The sequence below is a fragment of the Toxorhynchites rutilus genome, chromosome 2, assembly GCF_029784135.1.
Source record: "Toxorhynchites rutilus septentrionalis strain SRP chromosome 2, ASM2978413v1, whole genome shotgun sequence".
NCBI classification, from domain to species: domain Eukaryota; kingdom Metazoa; phylum Arthropoda; class Insecta; order Diptera; family Culicidae; genus Toxorhynchites; species Toxorhynchites rutilus.
In genome coordinates, this window is record NC_073745.1 from 125,414,704 (window position 1) to 125,432,325 (window position 17,622).

Sequence of the window (17,622 nt, forward strand, 5' to 3'; positions counted from 1 at the left end):
CATTTTCAAACTACAAATTTCTGGTTTATGGATATCGTACGTACATATTTTAGTTTAATGTGTATATGCGTTGTAGACAAAAGACATTGCAAGAAAAGATAAAACGTTTGCTTTCAAAATTTCTAAAAAATTTTAAATTATATTCACAATATCAACCCAATCAACCTGATTATTTCGCTTTCATTTGATTCATAGAAAGTTTCAGTAGAACAATTTTCTGCAGATGTATTCTCTATCGAATGATTCGTTTATCCTTTAATTTTGAATCATGAATATTTAATGAAATAATGAACGCACCGCAGATCGATGGTCAAATATTCTATACAAGGTCCAGTTTTTGCTTTGACGAATGCATTATTTTATAACAGAGTTATAGCGTTTCACAAAATCATTAAAAAATTTCGATGTCGCATTTTGCTCCTCTATTTTTTTGTCGAGTGTAGTTTTTTTGCTCACTCCGGAGTACGATTGGTCCCAGGAAATGTCGATTCATTTACACATTCGCTTCACTTTAAGTCATCAGCGCAATGCGAAACCTTTTCCGCAATATTTCCGGGAATTTTCAGAGGGTACTAATAGCGTATTAGAAATATTTTCAATGTATATTTTTTAATTTTTCTATTGCTTACTATTGCTTGACCATTGACCATTCTTCATTGAGTGTCTAGATGGCTTTCAAAATGTTCGCGGGAAAAACTACCACTCCTATTCTACATTTCGATCGATTCGAAATATTTCGATCGACTTGATAACATTCCATTCTGTATTCCGTTCAAGTTGTTTTTGCATTTTGTTCAAAAAAATAGGGAACGCAAAATTATATCTCGAACGAAGTAATGGATTCGAACGGAATGCAAATCCGATGGAATGGAGAATCGATGTATACATCAGAAAACTCACGACTCATTGATATTTTTACTAACCTTGCCCGAAAAGTTATTTGTATTGCTATTTGGTTTTCCTCCGCTAAAATCCTTATCAAAACATCACTTATCAAATTCGAACAGTTTACTTAAGAACAATTCAACGCCAAATTAATCAGTCTCTGCCCCGATTGAAATAAGTTATTGAGAAATCAATTAATTTTACAGAAAGTTAATTGATTCGTGAAAAAAATGAAGAAATGTTTAACCGATTTCAGGCCAAGCGTTCGTAAAATCGAACAGCAACTTTGATAATTTTTCATTGCTTTGGAAAGCTACCATATGGTAAGGTTTTGGCATCAAATAATAGCTCAATTTATTAGTTATCGCTTACCATCAATTTCATTCGATTTTGTATAACTGCATTGGACAATAAATTCGGATTAAAGAAACTATGTGCGAAAAGTACATAAACTCACATAAACTAATAAAAAACAAAACCTTCTAAAATGCAAAAAATATGTAAACTTTCATACAGTATTACTTTGATAAAAGAACACACATTGTGATGTAGAAAAAAAACCATTGGATTGTACCCCTACAGGATCATAAATGTAGGTTTTAGCCAATGTTTTTGTTTGGAGATTTTTCGTTGTTTTGTCATTTTCCGGAAAACGGAAGGACGGAAAAAATAATTCTTGAAAATTTGGTTTTCTGTAACGCCAATCATCAAAATTACACCAATGGAGTTCGTTAAAAAAATATTTTTTACAGCTTGGTCGTTAATGGGTTAAAATGCTGAGAAAACTTTCTCATAAATTGAATAGAATATCGAACACTATTATATCTGTTTGAAATATTGTTATAATATAGTTGTTAGGTAGCTGATCCGAAATATTTCAGGTGATAGAGGATCGTATTTGATGAAAAAAAAAACATCCACGCTTATGGTCAAATCTCATCTACGAAACAATTATTGAACTTTTCCTTGATACCGTTTTGCCTTAAACTGACTTTAATTCAAAAATTACGCTACTTAGCACGATTCTATTGCTTTCTTTTGACAAAAGTTGTGCATAAATTATGTTGTTAAATTTTTGCAAGATAAAAAGAAGGATAACAGTGTAGTGTCAAGGAAAGAATTGTAGAATGGTTGGACAGCTTCAATTTGGTTGATAGAAACAATCCAGTTTTTCATGCATTTTTGTCAAATTTATAAAAACCTATAAAAGCACAAAAAATTATATTTCATCTTTACTTCTAAAAGTTACTTGTTTCCATTAATTTAAATGTTTTACAACTGCATTCTACGCAAAATTTTCTTATCTTTCAAATGAGTAACATAATTATTCTAAGTAGCGTACTTTCTAAATTAGAGTCAGTTCAAGACATAAAATTCGATTCAAGAAAAGTTCAACAACTCTAATTGAGAATAGAACAAATGCGTAGAATTTTTTCATCAAATATGATCCTCTATTACCTCCTGAAATATTCCGAATCAGCTACCTAATTCCACGTATATTTTTATCAGAACACTGGAGATTGTAATTATAAAAAAATATTTTTTCTGTCCATGTGGACTCGATCTATACCCCCTCCCCCCTCTCCGTGGACAAGCGTGGCCATTGTCTTACCCCCTACCCCCCCTGAAGTTGTCCACGTGGTATGTGGACAGCCCCTTATCTGTTTTACCAATTCCACGTGTTTTTAATTTATCACCCCAGAAAATCTGCACCAAACTGTACTTCTGTACAAAAATCTGTAATCTGTACCGTATAGAATCTGTACCAAAAAAATCGAAAAAATATGTACCTATCCAGATAAATCTGTACGTGTCACAACACTGCTCCAAACACTTACCTGTGGACTTCATTCGTTTTTGTACGTTCGGATCGATACAATTAGCTACAAGCATAATTTTCTTTATTCTTTTATTTTGCACCAGATTTCTTCTTAGGAAAATTTTCATATTTACAATATATGTGTGTTGTTTTATCGTTTTCATAAATAATGCTTATTTAATCGTATAATACTTTCATGTTTGCTCGCAAACATAGATCATTCTTAATCTTCATACTTGCGATCCTAGCAATTGGATGCATTGATACGAAAAATGGCATAACTTTCGAGTTTTGCGTAAATTTTCTTCTAACAGAAACGTAATTTGTTTGAATATCCAAAACAGAATACTAGAAAACATACGTTGTACATTTTCGCCCGACGAAATTTTCAAACAATAGAGAACTGTGAAAATTCTGCATCATAAATTTAGGTATTCCTCAAAAGTTGGTCTATGTTTTCTGTGTTCGCGCGTGTGTGTGCAGAAATGGCATTGAAAATTACAGAGATATGTATTCAAAATTTAATTCTTTAAAATGATTCGTTCTAATACTTAACCTGCTTACACTAGTTACCGGATAATTACATTGATTCGTTTATCTTGCTCAATAGACCCTTGCCTCAACCGTTTCGTATCTTCATTTTTTTGTTGTAAATTTGCCTATTGATTCGAGTAGCTTATCCTTTTGCCTTCTTTGAATTGTATTTACAGTGCAAGAATTAAAATAAATTAACAACTTTCTCCTTAAATACTAAGAGATAAACAGTAATTCGTTTCATATCTTTGATTTATCTTGGGGAATTATATTACCAGTATTCTTAGTTCATTTCGACTAGACTATGTATCCAAATCATTCCACGTTTGAACCGGGAACCTTCAACGAAAATGTTCCTGCTCCCTTTCTTAGTATGGCTCTGTGACTCAAAAAATCTTGATTTGTTCAAGGTGAGACGATAAGATGCTTCTGAATTCGATCGTGCTAAATATTTGTCGGTAGTTTTAATGAGTCGAGGATTGAAACAATCGTGATTATGATTATGGTTCTTTGGTGAGCTTCGTTTCAGAAACATTAACAACTAAAATGTCAAAAATATCTAGTAAAGATGTGTACACATCCCAGAAAGCGACTTGGATAGTTGATTTTTGTCATATTTGGGAGGAGCAACCGCGTATGTAATTCAACGCTATGATAAGGTTCAGATTTTCTCTTGATTTGAAGCATACAATAAACAGCATTAGTTGAACAGCTATAACTCGTAAGTTGAACATCAGATTGCCAAGGTGATGTTGACATATTTGTAGTGTTCGACCATTTAGGGTTTGTCGAGTCGTGTATCAGATCAAGTTTAAGTAATGTATTTAAACGTAGTTTTGTACGTACGTACGTACGTTCACATGCGAGATGAACGCTAAGTCTTTCGTGAGGCTTCAGTGTGGAGCGTTGGTAGCGCTCTGAACGATTGTACTTGCATCCTTCGCGATGGAGTATAGAATGTAGGATCTGAAGTTCACAAGTTTTGGGGCAAGATTGTCTCGGGATTAATTTGCCTAGTTCAACTGAAACGTTGGCGAGAGTCTTATATGAAGAGTACATGAAGTCCTGCACTGCACATGCTTCTATGGTTGCCATCGAATTTTCAACCGTGTGGGCAAAGTTTACCCGTGTATCTAGACCACATAGGTGACGTCCAAATTGAACTCCTATTGGACCAACATAGGAGCCAACATAACGAGTTCCTTACTGACATTTTCTTCTTGTGTTCATTTATTTATTTGGTAAAGCAACAGACACTTTGCTGTCTTAATGATGTTAATGAACATTTCTCACCATAATAATGAAATTTCGCCGAACCGTACTTCGTGAAATATGATAGTCGAAACCTGAAGCTACTTTACTGAACAGCCGCTTTAGGTCTGGAACGGCTGAGTTGCATCCATAGCTAGTCCGACGGAAAGGTACTCGAAGGAAGACGTGGTTTCGCAGAGTTCGAGATTGAACGTTAAAACTGATGTTTTCAGGAATCACTGGGCATTCTGTTCTAGCCATCATTAGCGCGGATTAGATCTCTCCGTATGTGTAGCGTTTCTAGATTTATAAGTCGGCATCGGCTCTCTTAACATGGCAGCTGATGAGGGTTGTTCCACGGTAGACGCCGCAAAGCGAACCGAATAAACCGTTTCTGTACGGCTTCAATTCTGTTGACTCCATTCAGGTAATATGGATTCCAAGTCGATTAGCAATATTCCAGCGTTAGGCGAACTAAAGCACTGAATAGTGATTTCAAACAAAATACATCGGTGAAATCTCTCGCAATTCGCATAATGAACCCAAGGCTGCGGGAGGCTACACCGACGACGTAGTTGACATGTGCTTTGAAGTTGAGCTTGGCGACCAAATAAACACCCAGATCCCCAACACATTCGACTCTGGCTAGTGAAACACCATCAAGATGGTAGCTGAAATGAATTGGGTCTTTTCCAATTGTCGTTGGAAAAATAATACGTCAATCTCGGATTTCACGTGGAAAAACAGCGAGCTGAGGCCCTCCAGTACTAGATTCACATAATTGAAGTAGATCAAAAATATCAAAGGACCGAGATGACTTCCCTGAATTGAGTTCCCCACTGACAGTTCTGCTTGAGATTTTCCTAACGATCTTAGCATCAGTCATAGCATCTGGCTCATCTTAGATTTTTTTCTTGAAGCAGCTTGGACGATAGCTTCTGGTCTGCTATAGAGCGTTTTCAACGTAGAAAGAACTCCAGATACATTGAAAGGATGTAGCGACCGGCATCTGACAGCCTACAATGTCTTTCCTCTAAGGCGCTGTCGTAGCATGTTCTCATTGGAAAACCCGCACATCTGTGTTGATGTAGGTATACCGAGGAACTCAGGCATGTCTTCAAAATTAGATAAAAAGTGCCTCGGAAGAATGTAAATTCGAGAAGAAATCGAAATTCCCCAAAAAGTTTCTTGACTGAACCAGCAAATTTATCAGTAGGAAGAGGCTACTGCCTTTTGTGGAGCATCATGAGCTGGATTGTCTATTCTAGCCGGAGACTTAACAAGTTGCCGATACTCAAACTTAACCAAAGAATGATACAGCGAAAATGGGTGGGTTTCAGTAATTCTCAAGGAGATGAATCCGGCCAATACTCCGGGATCTAAGGCCAATTGAAGAATACTGGTCAATATTGAAAGCTCATATAGAAAAAGGGTAGAACTGCAGTTAAATTGAAGTTATTCTAACGGGAATTAAATTTTACATGCAAACAAGTAAGGACAGGGCTTTCGTGGCCTAAAGGTTAGCCACGTTTAAACGTATAACTAGCCAGGGCAATCGTGAGAGTAGCTTGGGATATAAATCCCGTATGAATTTCGTCCAAGAAACTTCTTCCAATTTGCCCTGTGACCGCGTTATTTTGAACATGCCATTTGGAATATAATTGAGGCGTATTAACACGTTCAGCCCCGCGTCGATCCTTAGGGGTCGTCGTTGAGCTTTTTGGTAGGAAAACGCTGACTGGCAGTTACAAAATAAGAAAATAAAAATACACCCAGGTTTTTTTTTACGCGGGGGATACGTACCTCGTGAAAAAACCGCGTTAATTGGAAAATCCACGTAAAAAAACCATGTCACCTAATGATAGATATCAAATGGGACTATCCTTACGTAAAACGGAAGTAAAATGTTGAGTGTTGCTCGCTTCCGGAAGCCCGTAGTTTTTTCATGCAATTTCGTTGGTTATTGGTGGCTATAGTTCAGTCATCTGCTGTTGCTAGAAGATTCCCTTGTTATTTGTACACTCTACTGCCGATGCACGTGCTTGGGCACCGTCCAGAGCTTAGTAGACAGGGAAAGGCATTCACGAATCGCTGCCCGTGAAAACCCCGTCCCGTTGTACCGCCCGGTGAGCTCCCCGTTACCCAACACCTAAAATCCACGTAAGAATCGTGATAAGGTGCGGCACTAATTTCCTACTGTAGGGAAATCAACAAGGACTTCATCATCGGATGTGATGCCAACGCTCATCACACAATGTGGGCAAGTACCGACATCAACTACCGAGGAGAGTGTCTTTTAGAATTTCTCTCGTCAAAACAACATAGATATTGCTAACAAAGGAAATGAACCAACATTCATGAACGCAATCAGACAAGAAGTCTTACACCTAACGCTGTGTAGCCCGGTTATTCTTGACAAGGTTCATAACTGGCACGTTTCCAAAGAGGCGTCTTTGTCTGATCATAGACACATTATTTTTGAATGGGATGGTGGCATGACAGTTCAGCGAGAATACCGAGATCCCAAAAAACCAACTGGGATCGGTATTCCCTTGAACTCGAGTCAAAACCTCTAAACTCAAAAATACGGTCGATTCAGCAGCTTGAATCAGCCTCAAAAGAATTAAACGAAACGATAGTCTCTGTCTACAACAACAATTGCCCACTAAGAAAAGTTTCTTCGACAAGAAAAGTTCCTTGGTGGAATAAAAGACTTGAACAGCTTCGCAAAACAGCGCTGAAACTGTTCAACAGAGCAAAAATTACTTCGGACTGGTCTCAATACAAAACGGCTCTAACTGAGTACAGCATTGAAAGTACTCCAACCGTTGCTAGACTCAATAAGACTCTGGCAAAAGACTTCTCAAACGGGCTAGGTTCCCTTCAAAAGGACGACGGTTCGTTTACAAAAACTCCCTCAGAAGTACTAGACTTACTGATGAAGACTCACTTTCCGGGATCTACATCTGTCCACTCGAATACAAATCCTGGCTATAATGGCGACACAAAATGCTCTTGATGGCACCCCACAAGACCTGAAAGTGCAAAGGATGTCGCTAACATAGTTGCTGGGTTAGTCTTCACGAGAGTCAGAGTAGTTAACGCGGTGAGATCCTTTCTACCTTACAAATCTGCAGGTGCAGATGGAATTTTTCCAGCCCTGATTCAAAATGGAGAATCAAAACTATTTCCACCTCTAATCGAGATTTTTAAGGCAAGCCTAGAGCACACTTCTTCGATATGGAGACTTGTTAAAGTAGTTTTCATTCCAAAAGCGGGGAATCGTGACAAATCACTCCCAAAGGCATTCAGACCAATTAGTTTATCATCAATAGTGCTGAAAACTATGGAAAAAGTATTGTATGAATACATAAAGTCTGTATGCATGTCCAAATGCCCATTATCTAAATACCAGTTTGCCTACCAATCAGGCAAATCCACAGTAACAGCGCTACACACGCTAGTAACAAAGCTTGTAACTCTCTTGTCAAAAGAAACCACTCTATGCGCGTTTCTTGACATCGAAGGTGTCTTTGATAATGCTTCTTATCTAGTTTTTAAAAAAATATTAAGCCCAGTATTAAAATTACTCAACAACTGCTAAGCCTTAATAGGAAAGACTCAAGCACATTCACTGGTCTTGTAACAGGACACTGCCCGAGTAAATACCATCTTAAGAACATAGGTTCAGCACAAGATGATATATGTCGCTTTTGTAATGCCGAAAGCGAAACCTCGGAACGCTCTTGATGTGGACTTTAGAGGCGAGTGAACTGCAAAGTTTAAAGCCTTTCAAATATAAAGAAGGATTTTTTTGGCATCCTAATAACTGTTTTGAAGAACCCATTGAGTTGCCAAAATTGGGCTTCTAATCGCTTTCGTTGTGCGTCAATTGCGGAAATAAATTATGCAATCCAATTCACAAGTGATCGAATTCAGAAGCATTTCCCTCTAACTTGTTTTAACTTGTGTTTTGCGTATATGGTAACGAACGTATCTTCTAGTATAAATCGGCGCCCTTGAACGAGCAACACTCACAACTAGCTTGCCTAACAAAATTAGGCAACTGGCCGTCATTGGGAGGAAGGCGTCTCGAACGTTTCCGAGTCCGGGCTTCCGTAGCCACTGGAGCCGTCGTCTCGATGTGGTCCTAGATTGCTGGGATGATGCTGCTGCTGGGCGGGATTCTGCAGATGTCCTCCGCCGAGTGATTGCTGCGGTGACTGTTGGGGCGGCTGAGGGTGGTGTGGATGCTGATTGGCCGATGCAGGGGATGACTGTTGGTGTTGGGAACCCTGTTGCTGGTGCTGTTGCTGCTGCGTGAGGCCCATTTTATCTGCTACGTATGCAGGTCGATTAACGGCTGGCGGCATACGTCCACTGCCGACATTACCGATGAGGTTTTCTCCGGCTGGCTGTAATGAAGGAGACAGAGTAAGAAGGGAAAACGAGAGCTTTAGATTAATTAATTGTGAAAAATGTCCCCATTGGACGAGGGCAGGGAATACGTGCAAAGCAACGCGGATCTGCAGAGGATCTTTGGAGCGAGCGAGCAAACGAGCAAGCAGCAAAAAAAGTTAAACAATTTTTTGAGCAAAAAATTAATTAACTTTAGCTAATTAAACATCGTAGAGGAGAAAAGTTTTTGTTTTTTAATTTTCAACTCCTTTCGCTCTCGATTCAGCACACTGTCAGACTGAGAGAATGTGGAGCTTTCTTTTGACGAGCGCTTCTTGCCTTTTTGTGACCTCTCGGATGCACCCCACACGGCTTCGGGTATAGCTCCATGCTGGCCCCCCTTATTTCAACGCAGCAATGGAACTTGCATTGTAGGTTTCGTTTCAGATTTCACCATCTCGTTCAGGCGAGTAAAAAAAAGAATCAGGAATTAAAATTAGACCTTCCAATTATATCAAAACACTGCAGCTTACTAAACGGGAAGAGATGATGGCAGGGCAATGAATGGTAACACAAAAAGCATATACGTAAAATACGCTTTTTGTTGTTTCATTCTTCTCATTCGCGTACTGGCCGTTCTCTCTCTCTACCTCTCTAATTATAATTTTTTAATTATCTGGAAAAGATTAAAGATGCGGAGGCAAAGTTATTATCCTTTTTATAATTAATTTTCTTTTGTCCCAGGGTTGATGTTTCCTAGAGCTGTAGCTGGACTGGACTGCGTTTCGAAGAATTGCGACTGATGGGACAGGGAACGCGAAAAAATATTAAAAGTGACGTTAAAAGATACACAAATATTTTTTGATCACACATACACTCTGTCCAACTTCTATAAGACCACCCTGATTCTATTTCGTTGCAACACAAACAGTTAGAATTTCTACAAGATACATTCGTATATTGTTGAATGCTTAGAATAAAGTATGTTTAACGTCAGCTTCGTTCAAAAGAGTTGTTTGTGTATTTATTGTGCTTAAATATGATAATTCCAGCTGTCCAGTTTCTATAAGACCATTTCAGAATCCATAAGGATTAACAATGAAAAATTCAAAACGATCGGCTGATTTACATGTCAATAATTGGCAACCTTGACATGTCGGCTAATAACCTGGAAAATTCGAGTTGGAATACTATTTACCAAATGCTGCTGAACGAATTTCTCGATATTTTTCCATGTTTCCGAAACTGCGACCTTGAGCTCTTCAATCGTGGTGTACCGTTTTCCCTCAGTGTACTCAGAATTCAAATCTGAAGAGTGAGCCGACCAGTCCAAAACATTAAATTTTTGGTCTTTGATCCATTGCTTAGTTCCCTTGCTGGTATGAATAGTAGCATTGTTTTGCTGGAATGTGCAGTTTTTGTGACAATATCCACGCACAAAACGGTAGAAGAGAGGATTCCAGAACATGTATGTAATCCTTGAATGATATGAAAGCTGTCTTGAGGCTTCCGGTTGCACAGAGTCCCGTCCAAATCATGCACGAGCCTCCACCAGAATTCCTGGTTAAAAATACTGTTCCTTCTTTACGCCAGTACGCGTTGAAACCATCAAGACCATCCTAATTGAACTTTTTTTCGTCAGTGAAGATAAACTATAAATTGAAGAACTTTTCGTTATGGTATATAGCGAAATGTATTCTTTTGGAAATATTCTTTGTCACAGTATACCATGTCCTACTGTCGGTTCATGTGAGCTTTGGCAAAACTCAGATGTCTTCCGATGTGGGATTTTTTGTCAAAATGGCAGCCGTTCGAAAAATGAAACTGATTTTTTAAATAGTAAAATTTAAAAATATATATATATAAATTATACAAGGTGGCGCATAAGTCACGCAACGCTCTCTGAAGGAATAAAAAATGGGTGGGTTATATCTATGATTTAACCGCAAAGTTGACGTGGGACTACCTTAGCTTAGTAATCATTTGTTTGTATTGATTAAATTTATGATTGAATGAAACAATTTCCGAATTTAATTGAATTTAATATATTTGCGTTGTGAGACCGTGTTAGGGAAACGCACTCTAGTCTGCATAAAGGCAAGCGAGTACAAAAGTACTTGCGGTTTGCATGTATTTGCAATGCCGATTTCCCCAGACACCTTGGTTTAGAAGTCTTTATAGGTAAACAGATTCAGTCGGAACAAGAATACTCCCGAGCTGCATGAATTTGCAATCCAAATTTCCCTAGACACCTTGGTTTTGAAGCCTATGTTGAGGAAACACTTTTTATTCGGAACAAAAATGCCCCCGACTTGCATGAATTTGCAATGCCAATTTTCCCAAGCTCCTTGGATTTGAAGTATGTGTTAGGGAAACACATTTCGGTGGGAACAAAAGCTCCCCCTACTTTCATGTATTTGCAATGTCGATTTCTCCAACGCTGCTTGGTTTTAAAGTCTGTGTTGGGGAAACCGTAAAACGGGCCAATCAAAACGAGGCAGTTCGGGCGTTTAGATAACGCTAAACATTTTACAGTTATTCAATTATTTATCTAATGAAAAATAACATTTTATTAATTGTGATAGATGCGTAGAAATATTCCCTATCAATCGATGCAAACATCTTTCCGATCCAGTTGAAAATGTTCGAGTTATAAGCATTCGAAATCTTGCATTTTTTCCTGCATGTTCTGTGTTTATGTTTTCATTTTACCCCCCATATATTCCGGTTAGACGTAGTCCCACGTCAAAAATAACGATCGCGCTGCAACTATCGAGCGGTTCAGTTGTCGCCTTTGTATCGTTTTTTATACGAGAATAAAGTTAGTGTATCGTGAGAAATTTTTTTATACAATTTTTTTTGTGCAAATCGGTTGCATAACTTATGCGCCACTCTGTATATATTGTACATATTTTATTGCTTCATGCGATAGAGAGATGTATAAAGTTTTTTTTTCATATCAAATTTGAAATAAATCGGTTCTGTAGAACTTGGGATATTGTGTGCGCCAGTTTGAAACTAGTTTCGAGAAAAACGTGTTTGAAGTTTTGTGTCAAGGCCGCATTAAAAAAAGTTTTTTTTTCGATTTTCTAGACTAGAAACCCACATAGGTTCAGCAGAGAACAGTTTTCCTGCGAAAAACACAGTACTTATTACTGGAAAATATTGTGATATATTCTGAATTGAAATGTGTCGCACTTTGGCGCCACTTTCGATAAATTATTGTTATCACGAGAACAATGCACAAGCTGGCCATATGTCAAGATTGGTGTCTTTTCCCAATGTGGGCATATTGGTGTCCTTTTTGCAAATGCTCTTTTTCTAGACACATACTGCCGCCACAGGTTAAACTATATTTGTATCAACACCACCATTGACAACGCATACAATCAATTCATTGATTTGATTTAATTCATACACAAACACCCTTTCTCTAACGGTATGATAACCGACGGGAAGTACCTTTTCATCTAGTCTTAGTTTATGATTTAAGAAGAAAATTTTAAAGAAGATTTGAATTGCAATGCGGTTTACCATCTTTCATTCAAAATTCGCCCTCCGAAGCGATTCTGCGTCGAGAAGAAACTGACGAATGTTTTTCGCAAATGCAATTTATAATGACTTTTTTCTGTGTAAGTCAGTGCATGCTTTGTGCTACGCTTGCTTTGTGCATATTCTGAGAATTAATTTTGGAGCAAAAACGCTCCATGTCCATTCAACACGGTAGCAAATTGGAAGCTGAGGCTGCAAGTTATTTGTTTATTTCATAGAGGCTCTACACATTTGCAGTTCCACCTCGGTCTTGAGAAAGTCCATCTGGGGTTTTCGACACTGTTGCCGTGCAGTCGCTAGCTGGATTACCCCTTGAACGACAATTTATTTTCAGTCAGCACTGCTCTGGCAGATTATTTAATTTTCTTAGTTTTAAGAGGAGGGATTGATATGGAAACTTACGGTTTTGTGGCTCAAATAATTTCCCCAATTCTTTTAGCCATATCTGGTAAAATTTCTACACGTTATATATTTATTATATTCCCCTCAGAAAAATAAAATAACTTCTACAGACGGATATCACTAGTAAAATAACCGCCATTGCGCTCCACGTTGAGTCGTTCATTGATTAAAATCAACATCATTAAACTGCAATATTTTTCCGAATTTTTTGAATTTTATGAATCAATTTTATAGTTTCTTCATCTACAACTTGTAAACAAGGGGGGTCTCCGTAGCCACATTGGTTACGCGTTCGCTTAGTAAGCGATCGATCGTGAGTTCAAAACTCAGGGCCCTCATTGACCATCTTTGTGTTGTTACAGAATAGCTACGTCCACGCAACAATCATCCATCAGCGATGGAGATCGATCCACGGTCGAAATAAGATCGATTCATCCATACAACTGCTCTGCTCTGCCAGACACATCGGGCTACTGTTCTATAAATAACTCAACAATGATCAATCAACTGTCCCCGCTGTCCGGTGGTCCAACTGGATAATGGAAGAACAGAAAGAATAACTCTTACGCCTAAATGGCTACTCCGTGAATGTACCATGTGTAATGGTATAGAAGGAATACTGGCGAATGGCAACTGTGTAATGTGCTAATTATAGATATGATAACCATGTGACATGTACACGATTAAAATTCGGGTCTGATACAGCTAAAATGCTAATGAGCCTTAAATAAATAAATGGGATAAAAAAAAAACTTGAAAACAAACCAATCTGTCAATGATAGATTCGGACGAATTGTGTAGCGGTGTATCGAATGTCATCGAGTGTCGAATCAACGAATGACAAAAATCCTTTGACTCGTGCCACTCGCGTAATCAACAACGAACCGATTACGCTCCAACGCGAGGAGGCTCGTAGTTCGTCCATCGACTACACGATGCGTCTAACCATCGAGCGTCCAATATTCGGGGGTGTTCGTAGCATCGTGTGGCGTCGGCCTAACCCTTGCGGTCGGAATTAATTTCCCTCGAAAGAGATCCTCTAATCTTTTACGCTAATATTTGTTTATACCGAGTATCGTTATCTCTTATTCATAAAAGCTCCGTATTAATTCGTGAATAGGTTCACTAGACATTTTTTTACATTCGTTTAGAAAAATGTGTAAAGTGTTACATGGTTGAATAAAGTATTCAGAATGATCCCATGCTGTGGTGGCTGAGAGCAGACAAACAACCGCTAAGGGTTAATTTTGCTGCTTTGCTACCGCTCCTATTGCTGATGTCGGATATGATTACTCTGCTTCTTTTGGGTTTTTTTTTCCTTTTTGTTGATGGTGTTGAGTACTTCACGTTTGGAAAAGGAGGGTTGTGTCCGAGACACGACCGCAAAAACTAACATTTCTGTGGGAACAAAAGTTCTCCCTATTTGCATATATTTGCAATGCCGATTCCCTCAGGCTTCTTGGTTTTGAGGTCTGTAGTTTCATAAAATTTATTATTTTATTTATTTTCACTGTAATGTACATAACTATGTGCCCAAAATGATTGATGCAAAACTCAACAATAGTTGTGAGTACAAGAGGAAGCTTGTATCTTCGATTTTGACCAATCAGAACAAGGTATTTCCGTTTGGATAACGGTTGATATTTTATAATTGTCCGATAGTTAGTTTCATGACCTATATTATTTTATTCAATTAAATTTTTTTTATGGAGTGCCGAGATCGATTGACGCAATAATCAATCCATCATGAAATGACTGATAAGCCTTTGAAATTGAACATTTTTCACGATGTTATCGATTTTCGCTTTTCAATTTGTACCCCGAATGTGTTCCCGAAGGACGTAATCCTACGTCAAAACATCTACCAGAACCACTTGCGTCATGGGAGCCACACATAGGATGATCTTGTACATGAATGGATTCATAATCCTAACCTAATCGCTGCAAATGTTTTGTCCAACACTGAATATATTTTCGTTACTATTTCCTGAATAAAATTTAATGAAAAGGCATTGGAGTCCAGAGAAATTGTTCCGAAAAACTTTTCTTTTTATGTTTTCTAATTTGTTGCGCTTTATTATGGGACATGTGAATTTAGGATAATAATTACTACTGAACGTTTTGATTGACATTGTATTCAGAAATAGTAAATTAGATTGAATTTGTTTTTTTAAACCATTCCAATCGCAAGATATTTCGCAATTTTCATTGCAACTACACGGTTAAACGTTTTCGAGAGTCCTAGTTTTGTCATTGCTCGAGAAAGCACCCCTAAAATATTTGAGTCACGAGGGATGCCATCAGGAAGTAGCAAAACGACATTTTTATTAATTAAAATGAATAAATCAGTCCACGAGCGAAAGGTAGGTGCTCTTTCTGTGTGTTACTAGAAAGGTCAGCTGAAGCGCACGCCAATCCTTAACAGGAATCGTTACCCGTTTTACGTTAGAGGGAGATCGGAAGACGTGAACTGATTGTGTTGAATTGTTCCGTGATAATGGTTTGCTTTTGCAAAGCTCTCTAGATGAGAATCCGTTGTTTCCCTGAGAGGTATTAAATAACAAAACACTGATGCGTGTTTGTTCATGCGTTGAAAATTGTTTTCATTCAATGAAATAACCTTTCGAGTAGATCTATTAAACTACCGAAATGTGCGATTCCTTTCAATGGCATTATTTGTTTAGTTTCGCAAAAAATCTATTTAACCACGAAATCTAATAAATATCATTGACACCTTTGCCGCAAATTATACGCAAGGAATTCTCCTCGCTGTGTTATGGATGAGTAAGTTTCGAATTACGAAAAAATGTCCAACAAGACTGTTGCAGGCGGAGCGCGAGAGTAAATGAAAGGAAAAGCCATATCAGCTTTAGCGTAATTTCATTTAAAATTTTAATGAAGTTTTTCTGCTCTTTTGTTCTTTTCTTGTCTGCTTTTCGCCGGCGTGCGCCTCGCCATTATTTTTTGGTCATCCCCACCCTTCCTCCGACAAACCGAGTAATCACCAGTAACTTCAGTATTTTCGCCATATCCGGCTGAGAAATGGATTTTTTCCGTCTGGTCTTCGAGAGGGTAACTGTGTGTGTGATGTTTATTTAAGATTAATTTTTCAAATCGTTTTTTCCACAGCTTTCGTGACAGGAGGAACTGCTCTCGTTCCGTCTTCTCCTGATTATTGCGAATTGTGCGCCCAGCAATATTTTAATAGAGTATTTTCTAATTCCGAAGAAAATTAACTGTGAGTCAACCCGAGAACCATTTAATCTTCGCCATGGCTGATGGAGTAGAAGGCATCAACAAAAGAATTTGTAATTAAATTTTTGGGTCAAGTAATTTCCCGTTTAAATTTTTATTGTCACTCGGGGTGAGAAAGAGACTGCGAAAACTCCGTGCGTAGCAATGGAAAGACCAGTCGCTCGCAGTAGCAGTAAATCATTTCCAGCTGGTGACTTTTGGAATGGTCCCTTCTTTCACACTTTTTCAGTCACTTTCGGGGATCTAGGAGGAGTTTGACACAAGAAACACAGAAATAAATTGAACGGCCTTGGGTCGCTCGTTCCAACCGTGCCTTCAGTTCAGCGCGCGCTGTTGTTCCTTTTTTGAAATTGCCACGATTTGCTTGAGTTACTTTCTGTGGAAGAACAGAAGAAGGTGGCATGTTCTGACTAGTGAAAATTCAAGCGCTTTTCTACACGTGTCATAAAGTGAATCATTTCATGATCTTGCTTCCTTCTTGTCATGTCTAGGGGCTCTCCTGGGTGGATTTGCCTTCTTTCGGTGAACAAGGTTCTCAAAAATGTAACAATAATAAGAAGGTTCAAAATGTTCACATTTCTATATTGACAATTTAATATCAATAGTGGATTTGTGCAATAAAAGCATTTAAAAAAAATAGGGGGGTTATATCTATGATACAACCGCAAGGTTGACGTGGGACTACCTTAGCGTAGCAATCATTTGTTTGTATTGATTAATTTTTTGATTGAATGAAACAATTCCCGAGTTCAATTGAATTCAATATATTTGCTTTGTGAGTAAAAATATTGTATAATTCCATATAAGGGCAATTCATGCATTGTGAAAGATTATGTTCTTCGTTACAAGTAAATTTAATGACAGTCCTTTTACGTTTGGTATGATGCCTAGGACAAAATATGTGAACGGAAGAATTATCAAACGATTATTTTATTTTACGTTTCATTCTGAAGTTTGCATCTCTCAAGTGTACGTACTTCTCGAACCGCAAATTTGCTTGATTTGATGAACTTCAGGGACTCAGTTTCGATTTTGACATGTACGTCGAACGCATATTGTTTCATCAATAGGCGTCATCGCAGCAATTGGTTATCAACATCTTGCCTAATCATCAAATGGTATGCGTAGGAATTCAGTGAGCAGAAGATATGAAGGCATATCCTTCAATGCAATCTTGAATAACCGAGCCAAAGCGTGGTGTTCGTACCCGCTTTTGTAATCCGTGTTAGGAAAACACTTTTCGGAGTGGCAAGGCACAAAGGCAAGCGAGTACAAAGTGCATTTATTTGCAGAGCCGATTTCCCCAGACATCTTGGTTTTGAAGGCTGTGTTAGACAAACACATTTCAGTTGGAACAAAAATACCCCCCGACTTGCATGTATTAGCAAGCCTGTGTTAGGGAACACATTTCGGTGAGAACAAAAATCCCCATACTTTCACGTATTTGCAATGCCGATTTCGTCAAGGCTGCTTGTTTTTGATGGCTGTGTTAGGGAAAGCGTAGATCGGGCCAATCAAAATGAGGT

At 38.2% G+C, this 17,622-nt stretch overlaps 1 protein-coding gene across 2 annotated transcripts in view; it reads right to left on the minus strand.

Annotated features, from left to right (window-relative positions):
* Positions 1 to 2,800: 2,800 nt before the first annotated feature.
* The window catches only part of LOC129771462 (LIM/homeobox protein Lhx6-like), a 357,951-nt gene continuing 343,129 nt past the window's right edge, over positions 2,801 to 17,622 (minus strand). For both annotated transcript variants that reach the window (XM_055775121.1, XM_055775120.1), the window contains exon 6: positions 2,801 to 8,904. In XM_055775121.1, coding sequence (XP_055631096.1) covers positions 8,563 to 8,904 — 342 coding nt within the window. In that variant the 3' untranslated portion in view covers positions 2,801 to 8,562. The remainder of the gene's footprint in view (positions 8,905 to 17,622) is intronic.